At 36.9% G+C, this 19,649-nt stretch overlaps 1 protein-coding gene across 8 annotated transcripts in view; it reads right to left on the bottom strand.

Moving 5' to 3' along the window:
- Nucleotides 1-19,649, bottom strand: part of ADGRL2 (adhesion G protein-coupled receptor L2) — a 172,399-nt gene that overhangs the window by 115,889 nt on the left and 36,861 nt on the right. For all 8 annotated transcript variants that reach the window (XM_065740777.1, XM_065740840.1, XM_065740769.1 and 5 more), the window contains exon 2: nt 6,664-6,836. In XM_065740777.1, the coding sequence (XP_065596849.1) occupies nt 6,664-6,736 (73 nt within the window). In that variant the 5' untranslated portion in view covers nt 6,737-6,836. The remainder of the gene's footprint in view (nt 1-6,663; nt 6,837-19,649) is intronic.

Here is a 19,649-nt window from a genome sequence, read left to right as displayed (position 1 = left end):
CACTCATATATTGAAACAGGCTGCCTTAGCGTCAGTGGGGCATGGATGAATTGTCTCCATGACTGAAAGAAGCAGAGATCCACCAACAGAGCTAACATTCATACAACTCTATTTCTTTACAGTTCAAAAGAAAGCCAGGAGGTGGAGATTATTGAAAACACAAAGAGCTTAAGCACAATTGGATTTTGAAAGTCACTGGAGTAGTTCAGGACTCCTTCTGGAAGGGCAGGAATTTGGGACACCTTCCAGGAAAAGGATTCTTTCAGCTCCTATCTATCAGGAGGAACATTTGAAATGTCAATCCAAACAAAGCATAATTGGATAAACTAATGCTTGGTATAGAAGAAAGTAAAACTGGAGCTGATTCAGCTTTGATAAAGCTTATACAATTTGAAATTATTAGAAATAAACCTGAAGTAAGATCTTATCAACATAGGCCCACAGTACCATGGAAAATGTAAAGCACAACAAAATCATTCAAGAGCCTTTACTATATACATGCTTGCTTATTTCCATATCTTCCTTTCTTCTAATTTTACACACAGTGTAATACAACAAAGAACGGGAGAAGGCACATACATGAAACTTACATTGGAGCTGAGAATTTGAATGAATTTCTTGTTGTAATACTCACACGCTACATTATTTACTGCAATTACACCACCTACTTTTAAATAAGAAATATAACATGAATTACCTACACCAATGGGTCTATGTGCCATTTTAAAATCATTCTACGTGCTTGCAAAATTTTAAAGCATATTAAATCCAAAATTATTTTACTTTATGATAATTTTTGATAACAGCAGCAGAAGTACTTTAAGAAATTCAACACTGACACATTCACTGATATGAGATGTGTTTTCACCTTCATTTTGTACTATGGCCACAAAGTATAATATAAAGAAAAGCACAATGTCATGAAAGCTACATAAAAAAAATGAAACAAAAACAAAAAGCAATTTTCCACTTGACACAAAGCAAAAATGAAAATAATTAAAATAGAGGACTTTTAAAAATAGAACTGGTAATAAAAATAAATAATGTTTTTTGCATATTTAGGAATAGAGTACTAAGAAGCCTACAAGTTTTTCTAAGAATATCTGAATTCTACTACTGTTTTCTTGGAAAGGTATTGTAATAAACTGACCCAAAATATAACCAGATTTTTTGAAGCAAAAAGAAAGAAAATTCCTTTTAAGCAACTGTGTCGGTCCAGGTTAGCTGAAGTTAAGCTAATTCCTTCTCCCTGCAGTGGTCAGTGACACTGCTGGCCTTGCCCAGACACTCCAGAAGGTTATGGCAATGAAAGATAGTGAACTGGTTTAATAGCCTAGAGGGCTCTGAAAATATAACATCTCTAGCAGAAATGTGCTGCTTTTCTACAGTTTTACATGGTACTCAGTTTCTTTCTTCTTCTGAATAATGAACTTAAAATGATGAAAAATCTCCCCTTCACAAAGGAGAATGTTTTTAAGTAAATGAGAAAAGGATAGTAATACTATTGTTAATTAAAAAATAAAAATAAAAAAATAAGGCAGCAAAATATAAAATTACTAAGACCCATGCATTAATGTTTCCTAGAAAATTCTCATAGAAAAGACAGCACGATGTTTAAAATGATTCTTAACACATTTTTCTAAATGGTTCTTCTACATTTTAAACAGTGGTAGTATTGCTCTGTTTAAAAAAATACAAGGTTATACCATAGGATCCTGCAGATCTCTTTGCACAGGGAACATATGAAAGGATATTCACTGCCAGTACATTAAAGAATCTCTGGCTTTTCCAGCCAGTCTGTCAGTTTCTGTTATCTGGAAATGCAATTGAAAAGTTTAACAGTTATTTTTCCTTAAGAAGAAATTTCATCTCATCGTTTAGATCAATTTCCTTTTTGGAAGATATGTTGTGTGCACACTTCCCTCAGAAAAGGAAAGAGATGCCCTAGGAAGTATGCATCAAAATATTCCAGAGAAAACCTGCATAATATTCCAGCTTCCTTCACAGATATTTTCTTCTATGTAATCTGAATTAGCCAATCAAGAAAAAAAAAATGCTAAAGAATGTTAGGTACACATTATAGAAATGAAAACAGAACTGAGCTGTGTTTTAAGATGAACTATTGAAGGGCTGGCAATAACTGCACGGCTCCAACACACTGATTCACAACTCCACACCTATTGACTGTGTGTGCCCCACAGCCTCCATCATGCTAAGCTCCCCGGCCAGGAATCAAATCAGTGCTCCTGTTGGCTTTTAGTGACTCTGTAATGGGTTTCACCCCTCACAGAACTTAAATTCGCTAATTAACAGAAGCCGATTTATTTGCAAGCTCAGAGTACGAAACTTTGAGTTTTTATACTGAGCAATGTCCAAATATGACACCTTCAAACAGGAGTGTGAGAACAGAGGACTCTCACCATTTGCTGACAACATGTGCCCACAACATGCACAGTCTGAGCGACTTCATGGGAAGCTGAAGATCTGAAGCAATACAGTAAAATATCAGATAAGTTTGTAGTGGCCCAACGTACGACATCGGAATTTAATATGTTTTTTTTTTTAGTGAATGCGCTAGCAGTGGATGTACACTTAAAACTGCTTCTGATTGAATACTTAGCTCCTTGGTTGGCATAAATGGAATTTACAGGAATTATTATTCTCAGAGTAAAGTTAATTAAAATGTACATTCAAAGGCAAAGACAACCTGGATTCTTTTTAAACAACACTAATGCAGTTTAAGGAAACAGAATTAAACAGATAATGAAAACATGATGCTTCTTGCTTTGGACAAAGCACAGATAATAATTTCTAATAAAATGAATTAAAATTATATTAAAACTTGATTAAAATAAAATGCAAAGAAAATCATTTCAGTGTTTTCCAAATGCTCGTGCTTCTCAAGCAGAAGAGTATTAAGTATATACAAACATATGTCCAAAATTAGCAGACAAGGTGGATTCATAAGCCAGTAAAGCTTAAAATAGTTAAACTTGTACTGCACAAAAAAAACAATCAGAATGTTTAGCTCTGACACCTATTTTTGATATGCATATTAGCGTGTCTGTCTTAACTTGCGTGAAGAGAAACCAATAATATATGTAATAAGCTTTTTACTCTGCTTTGCTATGGAAACGAGGCACGTGTGACCCCACCCTCTCTGACTTTCTGTATTTTCTCAGATAATTTTTAACGTGTTTCATAATTTCACCAAATTGGAGTCATAATTAAAAAAAAAAAAAAAGAGGTGGTGTCAAAAGTTAATTCTTTTTTGCAATTGTAAATTAGCAGAGAAATAACTAAGAGGGACTCAGCTGAGAGGGGCAGCTGCAGACAGCACTGACCTCCCACAGAAAGAGCCTGGTGCAGCCTTGTCTCCCTGGGCAGTCAGCAAGGACATGAGGCCAGGCTTCACCCAACCACCTGTCTGCCTCTAATTCAAGATACTCTACAGGACTGCCCTCTCAGTCTGCCTTTAGTAATAGAATCATGGTTTTAAAGATCAACCTATAACAGAATATGCTAGAAAAAAGAAAAACATTCTAAAAGAATGTTAATATTCAAGGTCATGACTTCTACTTTTTGTCCCCTTTCCATGCTTCTCATCTTTTCCTTGTTTAGGGCTGCACTGCTTGCTGTTGCTGGTAATAATGTTTTCCAAACCTCTACACAAGAATATTGACCTGTTGTTGATCAATGTACCAGCAGTATATAATAACTCAGTGCTGTTCTCCTCCCAGCTGCCAGGGCTTGTCTGTTCCAGGTTCATTTTACCTGAAGGGATGGACTGCTTCAAAAGCAACTTCTGCCAGACTTCTCTATCCAGGAAAAAAAAAAAAAGGAAAAAAAAAAAACCGAACCAACAAAGCAAAACCAAGAGCTTTTTAACTGAAAATATGATTCTTATTTAGATAGGTGACACTAAGATAAAATTGTAGGCTTCCTGTGACCATGGGTGCTTACTAATTCCCCAGTGAGTTAAAGCTAAGGTGCTGTGAGAGTAATGAAGTCTTTATCTCGATTGAAAAATATTTTATTATATGAACAAATGAATCACTGGTCCACACCCAAAGTCTTTTTCCTTTTTTCCCCTCTCTACAGCAACATTAAAATGTAACAGCAGGGAATTCAGCCAGGTTTCATCTCCCACACCTACTGCAACAACCTGCATATACCCAAAGATTGCTATTGAAAAAACTAAGTTCCAAGTGAGAGAGTTAAAGATTTTCTAATTTCTAGCAAAAGTTAGATGCTCTTATTTTAACCTTTGTTCATGTTCGTACTTCCAGGCATGAAGTGCTACTAAAGCACGTTACACTTGGCATCACTTATTACTGAAGCAGAAGGCAATGTAATCTTGTGAGAAAGTGTAATAATGCAGTATTCATTTTGCTTATGTGGCTGGAAGCCAACTCCATATTAATATTCATTTCCAGTATACAGAGACACAATATTTCATTTATTTTAAGAATTTACAATTAATTTGGTATGATTCTGTTATCTGCTCCCAATTTCCTTCCCTGTTTCTTTTAGCTGAAAAAGCAGCTCTTGTACAGACTTCAGAAAAGTAAATTCACAACTGAAGCATCAAAAGATTGCTACTGGCTACTAAAAGCAAGAAAAAACAGGGACAGAACAAAATGAACTTGAAATATTACAGATGACAATGAAAATTAGCTTTCTGCAAATTGGAAAAAAAAAAAAATCAATCTGCAGAAGTTCTCAGTTGACTTTTTCCTTTCCAATTTCATCTGATAAAATGCTGCTTGCAGCATGCTGTTTGCTACTATTGCCAAACCAGAGTAAGTAAATTGTCCTTTCTGTTTTCAGTAGTTTTTAACCACTGCATGGTATTAAAACTGAAAGTAGTCTGGTTTATCTTTCTGAATGTAATTGTTGTAAATCCCTATATCTAGTACAATAACAGATAAAAACCTCAGCATTTTCAAGTATAAATAAGTACCTCTAATTCCTGCACACTACTGCAACCACTTTTGCTACATATGAACATTTAAAACTATCACACATCACTACCTAACCAGTCTTTCAAAACATTAATAAGTCTCCCAATATGCATTTATCTTCCCTACCTGCCTAAAGAGGTTGAAAAGTAGTGTACCTTCCAGCTGGGACTGTTCATACAGAAGTGAGATTCTACTCAAGAGCACAGACTTGGCAGACACCAAGAGAGCAAGCAGTACAGCAGCTACCAAATCAGGAGATACAATCAGTGAGGAAACCATGCAAGAGCTGCAGAGTGCCTTTTGAAGGCAGTTTTCTAATCCTGTTCTAACTATGTTTAAAAAGAAAGAGGAGAACTGGAGAAACTGACTGTGAAAGTTATTTAAATGAAATTAATTTCATTTCAGAAACCTTCAGGAAGACTCTTAATATGTACTCCCAGCTATGTTCACTTAAATTTTACTTTAGAAAATAACATAAAAATATAAATACAAAAGCAATGTATTTTAGCAATATTTGTCTGTCAAGATCTACGTCTTGAGTCTGGAATAGATGCTAGGAAATTACACATTAAATGTGAAAGACCTTATGCAATATTTATATTTTTAACCTTTAGTTTTACCATTTTTAGGGACTGTATCTTTTGTGTTGATATAGATTTGGAAGAAAAGAGAGGGGGAGGCTCATCAGCTTTCCTGAAGTCTCTCTAAAAATTCAGCCTTAAAATTCAAAGAATTTTAACAGTATGTATGTGTCTGCTCTAAAAGATGGTGAGATCACACCACAGATGCACCAAAGCAGCCTATATTTTATATACCAATTAGTGAATAATGTAAGAAGGCACAGAAGTACTATATTATTACCAAACCAGAATTTTCACCTGCAATCTAGTAAAATAAAATGATTATAACCAGAAATAGCCTCCAGTTCCTTACAAATATCTGTCATTAGAAATTGAAAAAACAGGTTTCCCTGATCATTCATTCACGCTGCTCTGGCTATTTCTATGTGAAAGGGCTATAAGAACAGCTGTGAAGACAGACTAATTAAATGAAACGGACTTTATGAAGTTTTCTCAAAAAAGCTATTTTTTTCCTCATCTTCTTAATTTAACAGCTATTTTAAACACTGCATTTGATAGCAGTGAAGTATTTTTGTTTGGTTGTTTTTTGTTTTTTTTTTTTAAGCAAAAATTTGTAAGTAGATGCTATTCCTGTATGGACTATTTCCTGAACTTAAACATGCATAGCTCTGATCTTAATGAAGTAAGCGCTGTTTTATTTTCACTCAGCCAAATTAGAAAAGCAAAACAGGTACTTCATTTGCACTATTTAGTTATTTTATATCACATTTAACATAGTATACACTGCTCATAAATGGCACAATGAGAACAGAAAAATGAAAGATAAATAGATGAATTCAAAGATAAGGAATCTGCCAACCAAGGAAATTAACATTGTCTCTTTAGTTGCCTGAACTTCAGTTTCAGCATAACACATCGCTTCAAAACGAAACAAAAAAATGGCTCTGCCTCAAAAAAAAAAAAAAAAAAAAAAAGAATTTGAATCTTAAAAAAATCAATGCAGAAACTGACACATACACTCTTAGTTTGAAATCCAAAGATTTGAATTCACCTAACCAAAATTAATTGTAGAGACTATGTCATTTGCAAACTCAGGCATAAAATAAACTAAAGCTTACCTTCAGTACACTGCAGGAAGCTGATAATGAGCAGGAGCCAAAAACTTTGCATTCTGCAACCAGAAGACACCATTATTGGTCCCTGTAAGAATTTTCTTTGTATTCCTTAATGAATCCAGTTATAAAAGCCCAGCATCATCGAAACCAGTGGTCTGCATTATTCATCTTCATATCTGTAGGAGAGGATTTGGAGAAAAATAAATAAATAAAAGAAAGCTCATCAATAGCTGAAAAACCAATAATTTTTAATACTAAATTTTACTTGATGTGAAGACAGAAAATGTTAATAAAAACTGGCATGACACCTGTACTGCAACAGAGAATTTGGCAGGTTTGTGGGCTCTAATCTCTGAAGGTCAGTGATCATTAAATGGAATGCCAAATAACAACACATGGCTAAAGTTGAAAGTAGGAATGCTATTGATGTACCTGCACTTAGACACATGAAGAAAAAAAAGACTATTTACTCTTAATGTGCAATACTGGATTTACAGATGTCTAGGTGAAGCTTTTCCCAATCTTCCAAAATCTGACACAACCGACACCTCCCTTCCTCAAAGAAAAGCAATAAAGTGGAGTGCAGGGCAACTCCGTACACCCAGAGATTCACAGCACACAGGGAGCAGCCGTGCGGCAGCAGCACCGCTGCAGGATTGACCACCACGCCTACGGTGCTCCCTGCTGGGATGCACAGCATCCTCCAACAAATAACAGCAACTCTGCTGACAAAAGCAGTTCGGTTAGGAAGCATCTTTGGGTCTCTACAGTCTAGTGCATCCTTACACAATAAGCTTCTACAGAGAACAGGAAACAACGAGCAATGCTCTACCGTCATTATCTTCCGACAAGATTTGTCTCTGAGACGTATGAACCAAACTGCTTCTGTGAACTATGTGCCAAAGAAAGAATTCTTAAAACCACCATTCACATTTGAAAAATAAAATTATAGAGAGTTCCACCTGCTGAGCACCCACGCACATCCTCATCCCTATCTCACCACCAAGACAACACTGTGCTCCAACTACTACAGCTAATGTGGGAAGCTACACAGAAACGAACATCAGTATAAAAGTATAAATTATTTTTAAGCACAAAAATGGTTCTGCATACAGTTACACAAAACAACACTAAGAGAATGACTGCAATTACAGCTCCAAAGAGATGCATCTGGTGCCATGCTGGCTTGGCCTCTCCAAGACTGGTAAACAGGACTGCTCTTCCATGTGTAGACATGTTTCGGCGATATCTGATGTTAACATTAGTTTATAAACAGATGGCAACGACCGTGCCAGCGCCTGTGAAAACGTAACTGGTAAGATCCAAGAACCACTTGTGAGGCTTAAGAGTACTGGAAAATGTTTATGGCTTTAAAAATATATTTACCCTTTTACCAAAAAAGAATTGGAAAGGACAAAAAGCACACAATCCCAAGGAAATAAATTCTACGCGGATCATTTTCAGAAGTGTAACTCCTTTTGTATTAGTCAACGCAACTATTAATGAAGGATAAGTTTGTTCCCTGAGTGCACAGACATCAACAAGACAGATACTTTTTACCCAAGGTCAGAAAGATGGGAATTAACAAGCAAACATCATGCAACAATTTCTCCAGCTTTAAACAAAAGCAATATGATGGCAACAGAAGAGGAGATCACTAAACAGTAAAGTAGGCTTTTTTGCTCAGCTCCTGTGTAAGAGGAGCGGCACCGCTCAGTGCAGGCATCCCCCTTGCAGAATACAAGCACGCTTGTGATTTTATGCACAGGAAAATGAAAGGGAACTGATGTCTGAGGGCAACTGGTAAATGTTTATTTGCACAAAAAACAAACCTTTTTTCCAGTTTGCAACTACAGGCTCCTCAATCAAGGTGCTTTTACCTACACATATCTGAACAAGCAGCATGCAAGAGCAAACAGGTGCGACAGGGCAGGCCAGCCAAGAGGGTTCTCCTTAGCACAATCCTGTGCGCCTGAAGATAAAAGCTGTCCCTCAACTCAGAGGGTGAGACACCAGCTGCTACAGGACAACCAGTAGCAGCCACAAAGATAGTAATATTGTATCTCTAGACCTTTCACACTGGGCTGAGATCATTTTGCAACACAAAGAATATATATCTAAACATCTGCAAAGGATGTGCTGCATTCAGCAGAAATTCTGACAATAAAAACAGGCAAACTCACCATGCCTGAAGATAGTTCAGCTAAAGCTTGGGAACAACTTGGATTATTTTTCACCTGTAGGGCCCAAAGGAAAAAAATCAAAGAACTACTTCACAGACACTACAGACTAATCAGTATAATTTCAGTAAGCAATCAGAATAATCCAAGAAAATAAATGAGGAACAATAATGGCTATATCTGAAATTGCCAGCCTCCTGATTGCTCCCAGTCTGTCCAGAAGATTTTGACTTTCTGAGACTCCGTTTTTAGCACTATTTCCACCACATAAAGCTGCATTTCCAGATTGTAAGATATCCTGCTTCACTTTCAAGTGGATAGTGACATACCTGCACTTTAGCATCCTTCATGTCACTGCATCTTGTGGTTTTTGTATATGGGAGGAATATGGGAGCATTATGTTAAAAATAAAAGCAAAAATCAGAGCAGCACCAGAGGCATCTAACATCTTCCTAGGAAACAGCTGCAAAATTCATGGCAAAGAATTACTTTTCTGTTTGTTACACGTTTCTTGTTTTTAAAATAGAGTTCTGACCTTGTAAACTGACTAACTAATAAGAAATGTTTCTGAAAGTATACTGATGTTTTTATCATATCAAAACCAGCAAAAACTATTCAACTAAGAATAAATGCAAACTATTTTTAGGACAAACGTAAGTACTTTGTGCAACGTACTGTTCTCTCTGGATTGCTGTAGCATACAGACATAGAATACAACTCAGCGTGCTGCTACAAAAAGAATTCAAAATAAACTGATCTGCCTCTAACCGATGACATGTTTTTCTAAAAAAGCAAAAATGAATTAGTCAGCGTTTTAAAAAGATGCAACAGGTTTTAGCTTTGCTTCTTTCTTCTCAATAAAAATTAATAACTTTCCAGTGAACAATTTTTAATGCAGCCTATCTACTTGAGAAGCTGTCTGTTGCCTTCAAATAAATGCATGCTGCTACCATCCTGGACCAGCTATTTGTCAACATAGCAAGGGCTAATCCTGAAAAAGGTACCCAGACATGAGCTGGAGCCAAAGTCCACTTTGACTCCAGACGCTGCCGTCACTCGTGTCTTCCTGACTATGCATCTGTCAGAGATAGGGACACTGTCAGTGGAACCTAACAACAATAACAAATCCCAAACAAAACAAGCAGGACCAGGAAAAGCCATATTAAGTTACTTCTTTGTAAACAGAAGTAGACAATGGCAAGCAGCTATCCTGCACAAATAACTTATTTCCCCTCAGACCTTAATAAACCTTTTCTCTGGATCACTGACTGCTCGGGCTTGTGGGTGGAGCAGAGAGAGACTCCCTAGAGCAAAAGATTGCTTGAATTTTAGAGTGCAATAAAAGCTGCCCAGAAAACTTCAGTTGTAACTTAAATCTCTACCTCTGGGCTATGCTGTGGTCTCTCACAGAAAAACAAACAAACAAAAAGACTCTGCTGCTAAAAGACTCACCTTGTTAAGACCCTTTGCATATGTACTGTTAAAGGAAGCTAGATCAGTAATGGAAGAGTTGATGTGCAAACCTGCACCCCCCAAAGGTACTGGGGCATCCCTTAATACCATATCCATGAGCTGCACTCCAAGACCACAACATCTGAACACCTTGCCTTGCTTGCTTACTCCTCGTTACTTCTAAAACTTCCTACAGACAAAACAGAGCAGCAGAATACGTGCCACAGCCGGCCAGCTCCCTCCCCAGAAGCTTGCTCTCAAGAGCACCCCAGAGATAAGAGAAAACTCCTCCAAGCATACTCCTTGAAATACTTTCATCTTAGAAGAGAAAGACCTCTAAAGGACTGCCGCTTTCCACTCTACTCTGTTTAACCTTCCCAAGGTTTTATTTTCAAAAGCCAAAAAAGGGTCTTTTTAAGAGCTTCTGGACAACTGACGCAGCATGCTCAAGAGCTGCCTTTCCTCTTCAGTTCCAAGCTTTTCAGGCAATTAAGCCAAACAGGACTGTAAAGATGTCTCCAGCTAAGCAAGTATGCTTTTCTCTACCTAAAAGTCTTTCAGACTAACACTGATGTATTTCACAACGTAGCACTTAATTTTCCAAATGGTCTCGGAAACTGTGAAGCACTTGCAATCTTAGTTAAGCTCTAATGTCTCCATTACACAAATAAGAATTACACTAGCTTTACTGACAGCAGTGCACAGTGAGGTAAGGAATGGCAGCCACAGCCACACAGCTCATACATGCTGAGCACAGACCAGGCAGTGCTCCTTATAAATCCTGTATGACCTACCTTGCCACATATGCAGCACTCCCACCGCCTTTCATAACCCAGTTTATGAAAAAAAGTAATTCTGTAATATATCTGAGACACTGAAGTGGAAAGGAGGGGGAAGAGAAGGCATATGTGAACAGATATATATTCATACATTATAATAAACTGCACAGTCTCCTGAGAAATCATGTGTCCACGTGCCTTCCCAACATGAGGCCTTCCCAATTAAAAAAAAAAGTTGAACTTCCTATAATCTGTAACTTGAGAATTCAATTAGTGCAGCATGATTAGTAAAAGCTTCTAAGCAACACTAGTAAAATACCAGAATGAGACTATGATCCAAGTTACACAGTATTACAAGCATCCACAAGACCTAGGTCTAGTTTGCTACATTTCACATATCTTCAGATACATTCAATGAGTTTTTTCCCAAATCTTCGATAATGCTATTAATGTAAGTCAACTTTTGAATAATTTTTGCTTAGTAATACAATACCAGGTTGTGTAAAAAATTCAAAGCTTTGGGAACTTGGAAAAGCAAAACACGGAGGAAAAACAAAACCCATACTGCTTTAGTTAGCGTATTTGTGGCAGCTATGATAAAGAATCAATGCCTGATCAGTTCCAATTAAGCAAATCATGTATTGAGAAAAGAAAGGCTAAATCAGCCATTGATAAACAAAGACTTATTTTCCATTAAAAGCAACCCAATGCTAAAAATGCACCAGAGCCTTATCTTCCATTCTGAATCCAACAGTCCCTGTTAATTAACATTTTCAACACTGGATTTTTAACCCAAAACAACTCTTTCCAAGCTGCATGGAAGGAATACGTGTCAGGGAAGACAGCAGCACAATAACAAACAAGATTTGCTCAAGGTCATCCAATCATAAAACATAAAAAGAGTGATTTCTATGCATTCAGATGCCTTGTATTCTGAAGTGACATCTCCATGCTGGAGGAAAGCCTGAAATAGAGTGCAATAAACAGGTGCACTCTAAACTTAGAATGAACACAAAAATGCGCACCCTCACCACTCTGGGTTCCCAACTAATGAGAGCAGCAGATTATTCAAAAAGTGAGACCTACCTATGTGAGACATGACACTAAACAGTGCACTGACATGACTTTAACAATGCAACACAACAGTTCAGTCCATCCGTAGCAGCAGCTCAGTGGTCTACCTCAATCATTCACAGAGAAAATAAGATTTAAGAGGAAGAGATGAAAATTTTTCTTTCTTATCCAGTCCAGCTTGGCCTCACAGTCGTGTGCTACAGACACATTAGCTGAGCTCCATTCCAAACAAGGCTACTTTGCCCCGTCTTGTTAACACAGGATAAAGCCTGGACACTCTAGGGAGTTTTCATTCAATAAGGCAGCAAAGTAAGCCTTTGCTAGCACTAATAAGAATGGCTTTTTTTTTTTTTTTTTGGCACTAGGCACTCTCCTTTTGCCAAGACTCAATTTCTCTTTTTGCCTCTGCTAAATGCTCGTGAATAGGAGGGAGCTAGGGGTGTCACTCAATCCTCATTACAAATTTCCTGTATTTCATTTGAATTGAGGTGGTCTGATTGAGTAGTACCATGTCAGCTCAAACAGCTAAGGTAAAACCTTTTCAACACTTATGGCCTCTGTGTCATGAAATCTTCCTGGGGTCTCCAAGATAAATCCCCAGCATCCAAAGAGCAGGGGAGGGAAAGAGATGCTGTAAGTCAATTACAACCCTTATCAGCTGTAATATCTGAGTGTCATGCTGAGCGTGTTAAATATGCTGATCGCTTTGGACACCAGAGGCACAATCTGAGGCTGTTTGCCATTCTCTTCATTAAACTGTAAAACAAATAGCTCTCATTTTCAAACCTGCACTGTACAGACTTTATGAACATCAAAAATAAACAAGAAAATAATGAATAGCTATAAAAAACACACAGAGAACCCTATGACAAACCAAAAGCAGCAATCGTAACAGCTGAAGAAAATTCAAAGGCTTTTCAAACATCTCACAAAAGAGATCCTCAAAATAATCTATTTATATTAAAAGATATCATTCCTTTCCCATGAAAAAAAAATCACTGTGCTAATATTAACCAAAGACACCACAGTCTTGTAAGACAGTAAACTGTGTGCTGACAGTCTTGACAAGGCTTTGCAAAGGCCCATATTTCTGAAAGCCGTTATGCCACTTAGCTGATGTCTCCTGCCCCACATCCCCACACCCCTCCCATCCAGCATTTTTCACAGCAGAGAGACTGTTTGAAGTAGAAGCAGACTGACAAAGCAAACCAACACGGAAGCGAGCAGGGGCAGCAGGCCAGCAGGCCCCAATAGGTCCCAACAGGCCCCAGGCCTGTGTGGTCAAGTACTGTGGTGGCAGGAGGCTTCATCTGCCTTCCAACCTAACACTGCACCAGTAGAGAGTTGGGCTCAGATACACTTTGCACAGCTGACACGGAGGCAGAACATGCTCATTAGATCCTCAGATCACAATGAGTAACATGCACATGGTCTACTAACTTCCAAAATCAAGCTGTGGCCAAGTGTGGGCAAGAACACAGAATTTTAACTCAGGCTGTAACTGAGTTATGAGAGACGTTCAGCTCCAGAACACAGTAGCTGGTTTTCATTCACATGCTTGTGTCTGCAAATCTCTGTTTTGCAGCACCAGCCCCCTGAAACTACTCCATTTCTATGTATACACCAAAGAATATCATCACAATTAATGAGAGCCCTGCAATAGCATCCCGTGTGGACAGGAAAGTCACTCTTGATTATTTTAAAAAATTCTGTCAAAATCTTCTGGTGTCACTACTAAAATACCAACTCATCCAGAAGTACATTAAAAATATTTATCATTTTTCCAGAATCAGAAGCAGGTGGAAGATAAATATGTAAACAGTGCAGTAGGTGCAATTTGCGGTATATTTTATGCTTACAGAGGAATGTGGTTCCAATGTCAACATCTGTGAGACCCTGGCCTAATCACTGTGCAGCGAAATATGAAACAAAATCAATGGTGGCACATAAGATGTAATCTCCACTGTGTTTGGCTCACTGCACTGAATCCGTGACTCATAAATCACTGTTACTTGCCATTCAGTGAATCAATATTCAGATTCCCTCTTGGTCTATATTATGACCACTAAATGAAATAATAATGATCAAAATCTGTCACATATTAGGTTATCAATACTACCAAAAAGGATTTCTTAGGAGCAATGAGGTAATCCAAGATAAAATATATCAGATGAGTTTGCAAAGGAATGTGAAAAGCCTCTAGCTAAATAAAGACAGGAGGAGAAAGGTTTTTTCAAATACCTTTTCTTTCATCATTTTCTCAAGTATTAGCATTTACTACAGCATTACAATAGTGCATTTGCTGAAAGACTATTTCAATTATACATACTTATAATTAAGTTTTGAAGCATGCTGTACTTGAGCATTGTTCTTCTTCCTATTAACCCCCACGTAATATATCTCACTAGCTTCGTTTGTGTTTTGTGTGATATGTTGATCAGTTTGGGTTGTTTGCTTTTCTTTTTTTTTTCTTCAAATCAGCAGCCTGACAGTCAATAGCTCCAGAAGTCTACATTTTAGTTCCAGAAAAAAGCCAACAACAAACACTTCATAAAGCCTTATTTCTCCCATATGTGACAAACCAATTAGTCATTAAAAGGTGGCACAATTCTACAATGCCATAGCATTATCAAAATCTGAAACATTGACAACAGAAGAGGGAAAGAAATTGTGGACAGCTCAGCTGTATCATATTTGAAAGAAAAATCAACCAAGAAAGGTCTTCAAACAACTCTCCAAACACGTGTAAAATTCTCCAGGTAAGTATGACTTACAGGTGGAAATGTCTCTGAACTTACACAACCCTTCAGAAGATTTACTTATGCATACTAAGTAAATTCAGCAAACATTGGCAGAAGACATACTTGGTTTTTTATGCCAGTAGCACTTAAAATTAGAAAGCTTAAATCTCAAAACCTATTAAATAAAAATAATCAACTCTCTTCCTTCACTCATAACTTGATTTTCTAACATATATATATACACACAGCAAAATCAAGAAAAGAAATAATGGCTCAAAAGCCATATATGCCAGTACTATGTGGAGAGCACTAACGTTCCCTTGTATCCACACACAAATATACAGTCAGTCTGACCAATTATTGCTCAAAGATCACCTAAACTGAATGAAACATAAACAGTGAGTGTGGGTAATCTTCAATATCTTGACAAAAAAGTCCTTGATTCTGAAGAGAAATAAAGAGCCCGCTTCTGCTACTGACTCTAGAAAGCTACTTAATGACACAACTATCGTTAGAAGTATTTTACTATACAAGTTAATGAGCAATGAGCATTTAGGTGACTATTCTTCACCAAGCAAGGAAGCTGGATGACTACTAACCACTGAATTGAGGTAAACCATGAACATTTTTATTTATTCAAACTATAACAGAAAAATACAAAGCTACCTCAGTCCATTTTTAAATTCCTTCTGTGAAAGGGTTAAGTTGAAAAATAATAATGATTAAACTCTGAGAAGTTACAAGCAAAAAAACCTCTAAATGATAATTCATTAGAAAAGTTCCTACAACTTGCATGTATCACTGTTTAAAACTGGCACTTGTTCCTAGCATCTAATGTAGTATTACCTCTTTCCTGTGAGGGAAAAGAAAAATGTGTTTTAGAAATAGCTAAGGTCTGTACCATGCACTGTGAAAAGGGAATTGTGAAGTGATACATTTTCATCATTAAACAAAATGGAATGTAGGTCATCTCCAGCACCAACATAACAGCCACAGCGAGTGTTTGAGGATACAGGATCACTCAGTCACTTTCACTCACATAATTTCGTAAATGAATGGATGGAAAATTATTCAGTAGAGTGAAAGAAAACATCACACATTTAAAACAATTTTTTGAATACATTTTTTGTATACTTATACGTATAATATATAAAATACATATATATTTTTCGTATTCCATGCATAACTAATAAAGTTAGAGCATCAAACAACACATACCCTTCTAATGCTACGTAGTTTTATCTAGCACACTAAGAACTCGTTTACAATTTCTTCTAAATAATGTAGGTCTTGTTAGCCCGATGTGACACACATCTCTACTTTGAAAATATATGTTTTTTTCTTTAATTAGGCTAGGTTACGGTTTCAAATGGTAGTTTATTCACCCTTTCCTGATTACAAACAGCTGACGGCTTTTATCTATAGCCTTTTCTAGAAACTAAAGAGAATTGTTTCTGTTTTTTTTTTTTTTATAAAATCCTGTTCTTCATACTTTCTGCTCCAGTTCATGAACTCTAAAGTATAATTAAAAAGAAAAAATAAAGTCTATGTTTGTCTATGAACAATATTTATATTAAGCGAACAGAGTGGAAAGATTACAAAATTTGAATATGAACATTTTATTATGGTAGCAATAATCTAGGTGTTTTACTGGAAAGTGAAGTGGATTACTGCAAATGAAATTTTAAATGTCTTTTCCATTTTACAGATAACACAAAATGACTCCTTTCATGTCTACAGCGATAAGGATACATGTGCCACACATTTAAATAGTGCCTTCACCCTATCCACCCCTGCTCATGAATTAATAATTCAGTGACATTAATACAAGAAGATAAATGATAAAGAGGTTACAGCACAAGGTCCAACGGTACACATATACTTCTTTTAGAACAGCTAATACCTCTCTGCCAATTACAGTTAGAACTTTTTAATAGTTTTCAATGGCATTTTTACAATCTAAATAGCAGCTTATGCACACACAATTTCACACAACTCAAGCTTAATAAATCTCCTGCTGCTACCAAACAATCATTCTGGGGGATTAAAGTGCAACATCTGCTAACATTAATAAGCATTTTACATAGCAATATGTATAAAAGCAGTTGTTATCAGTCTTCTGAAAAAGCTTCTAGACTGGTTTGGCATAAATTATACCTTAATCATAAAGCTGATAACTTTACTTTGTAGAAACAGTAAAGTAACTATCATGCTATATAGTGGGGGGGGGGGGGGGGGAATCAACAAATTGTATACTGACTGCAATTATCTCTCGTAGTAGAACAATTTTCACAACATTTGAAATATAAAAACATATGCATGCAAAGAATTGCAAAGAAGAACATGGTAAAGTCCCGTAATTTAAATACTTATAAGAATCCAAAGCTCTCACTCTGCTTCCAAGAGTCAATTTCTTTGCTAATACCAGTTATAGCTTTTTAGTCCACATCGGGCTTTTTTAATTTTCATTTGTATTTCCACCAAAGCAGAATCTACTGTGAAAGAGCGCATGCCTTTCTAAGGCATAAAATAAACATCAAAGGTTTTATTTAATTAGGAATTTCAGAATACATTTTTAGGTAGAGTTTGGCAAACGAGCATGCTTTGGAACAGAGATCTGTGTAACGTCAGCTGAAGCCAAGAGCACAGTTGGCAAACACAGCAGAAACTTCTACGTGCAGCCCTGCCAGTGCCGCTCAACCCCTGCAGCTCAGTTGTGGACAGCCGAATAGGAGTGCCTGCCAATCACCCTACTACACACTGAACGAGACAAAGTCAAACTCCAGCTGGTATTATCGTTTGAGAGCAAAGCAATTTTCAGTTTATTTATTTATTTCTAAACAGAAAGAAAGAGAGGTTATTTCCAGATCACTTTGTAAGCCCTACAATCTTACTATTTTTTATAAATTGCAAAGTATCAATAACAGAATTTGCAATAATCGATATTGTAACACTTAAAATAACTATCAAGCTCGTTTTGTTGCGCGGACCCATATGGCATAGTATCAGCAAGCTCATTGATACAAACCTCATTCTGAGTGAAAGAAAAGTATCTACAGATATAAGAGAGCAGCAAACTGGATCAAATAAGTACGCAGAATATATTTAATTTGCTTTTCTTTTTAATTAGCAGTGAATCTCCCCAGATGCTTGCATCATAAATTGTTTAAACATGATTGTTTTAGCATTATTTTTCAGTCAAAACATTGCTTTAAAAAATGATTATTATCGTATTCTCCTGACATCTCCTACATTCTTATTTAACATGTTAAAAGAAAGATGAAGAAAATCAAAGTAGTAAGATACTAATACTAAAAGAAGTAGCGATGCCAATGCTTGACAACTAACACTCAGGACCTCTTGAGGCTATCGGGCTTTAAAGTATCTGCAACTGGGGCTGAACTTAGAATTTAGGGACTGACGGAGAAAGTATTTATTCTTTGGATCAGTGGTTTCTTTATGTTGAAGCCTGCACCTTCAATTCCCACACACATTTCAAGGATCGGAATCCCTGTCACCAGAGCTAACGCATGGAATTAAGAGCCCAAATGCTTCAGCGCCACAAAGCCTTTTTCCCGAAAGATACTTTGACTTTTAGATTAGTGTTTTAAAACAAAAATAATGTTTAAACTACTTATTGCTGCCTGTAAAAACACAACTTTAAAGTGACAAATTCATACCCTTTCCCTTTAGCCTAGTAAAAGACAGTGGTGCCACCCAGCACTTTGTTGAGGTCGCAGACTTCCCACTCGTGCTCAGACTAGCTTTTGCCATTTCATCCGCTTTAACACAAGAATCAGTGCCGAGGCAAAATCTAAACATTTCTACTCAAAGATGACTGAATATTAAAAATGAAATTTAACAGGTTTTAATCATAGCAGTTTGTAAACAGTGTAATACAGATGTCTGCCCTAATTTAGTAAGACGGAGTTCACACATAACACTCATCAAACTGAGCACAAAGAAACCTGTTCTGGCATTTCTCTAAATTAAAATCTTCAGTCCCCACAGCAAGAATGCACAAATTTAGATTTTATTAATACCTTAAATCAAACTCTCTTTCATGCAAGGCAATTTAACAAGTCATCTTCTCTTGTCATAGCGAAGAACAGAATGGAGTCTTAAACATATTTTTATGGCCACTTTGAAGATAGTCTAACTTTTTGGTCTAATCTTTTCGTTATAAGAAAAATAGCAATTTCTTTGAAATGTAACAAGTTCTTGCTTTCACAAATACAGTTTAAGGCCTTCAGCTACCACACCAACAGTGACAGAGAGATGGGCAGCACAATAGTCAGGAGGTAAACTGAAGAACCGTTGTCCCATCTAGAAAACACATGCCTTTTTACCAGCTTCTCATTCACCAAGCCATATTAAAAACTCTGTACCTTACCTAGATCACCATATTTCACACTTTGCCCAAGGACACTTAATTGTGCAAAATCTTCACACCAGCCACAGTTACTCAGTAAGGCAAACGAATCTACATGTCACTCTACACACTTCAGCATTTTGACTTTTTAACATGAAATAATACTATACTGCTTCATGTGTTGAAAGCACTTCAGCCACAGACCATACATCCAGCCCAGGAGGAAATCCCCATCAGATAGTCAACCACAGACCGATGATTACTCACCAGTAGTCAGTGAGAGTCGCACTGTGGAGCCACAGAAAGAGGAAAAGAGAAGAAAAGCAGAAAGGGAATCAGGCAAAGCTCCAGGGAACTCCACTGCAGGTAGCAGCAGGAAAGACCTGGGGCA

The sequence above is a fragment of the Cyrtonyx montezumae genome, unplaced genomic scaffold, assembly GCF_038088225.1.
Source record: "Cyrtonyx montezumae isolate F1298 unplaced genomic scaffold, pur_monq_1.0 scaffold_1, whole genome shotgun sequence".
Taxonomy (NCBI): domain Eukaryota; kingdom Metazoa; phylum Chordata; class Aves; order Galliformes; family Odontophoridae; genus Cyrtonyx; species Cyrtonyx montezumae.
This window is presented reverse-complemented; position numbering and strand designations above follow the sequence as displayed.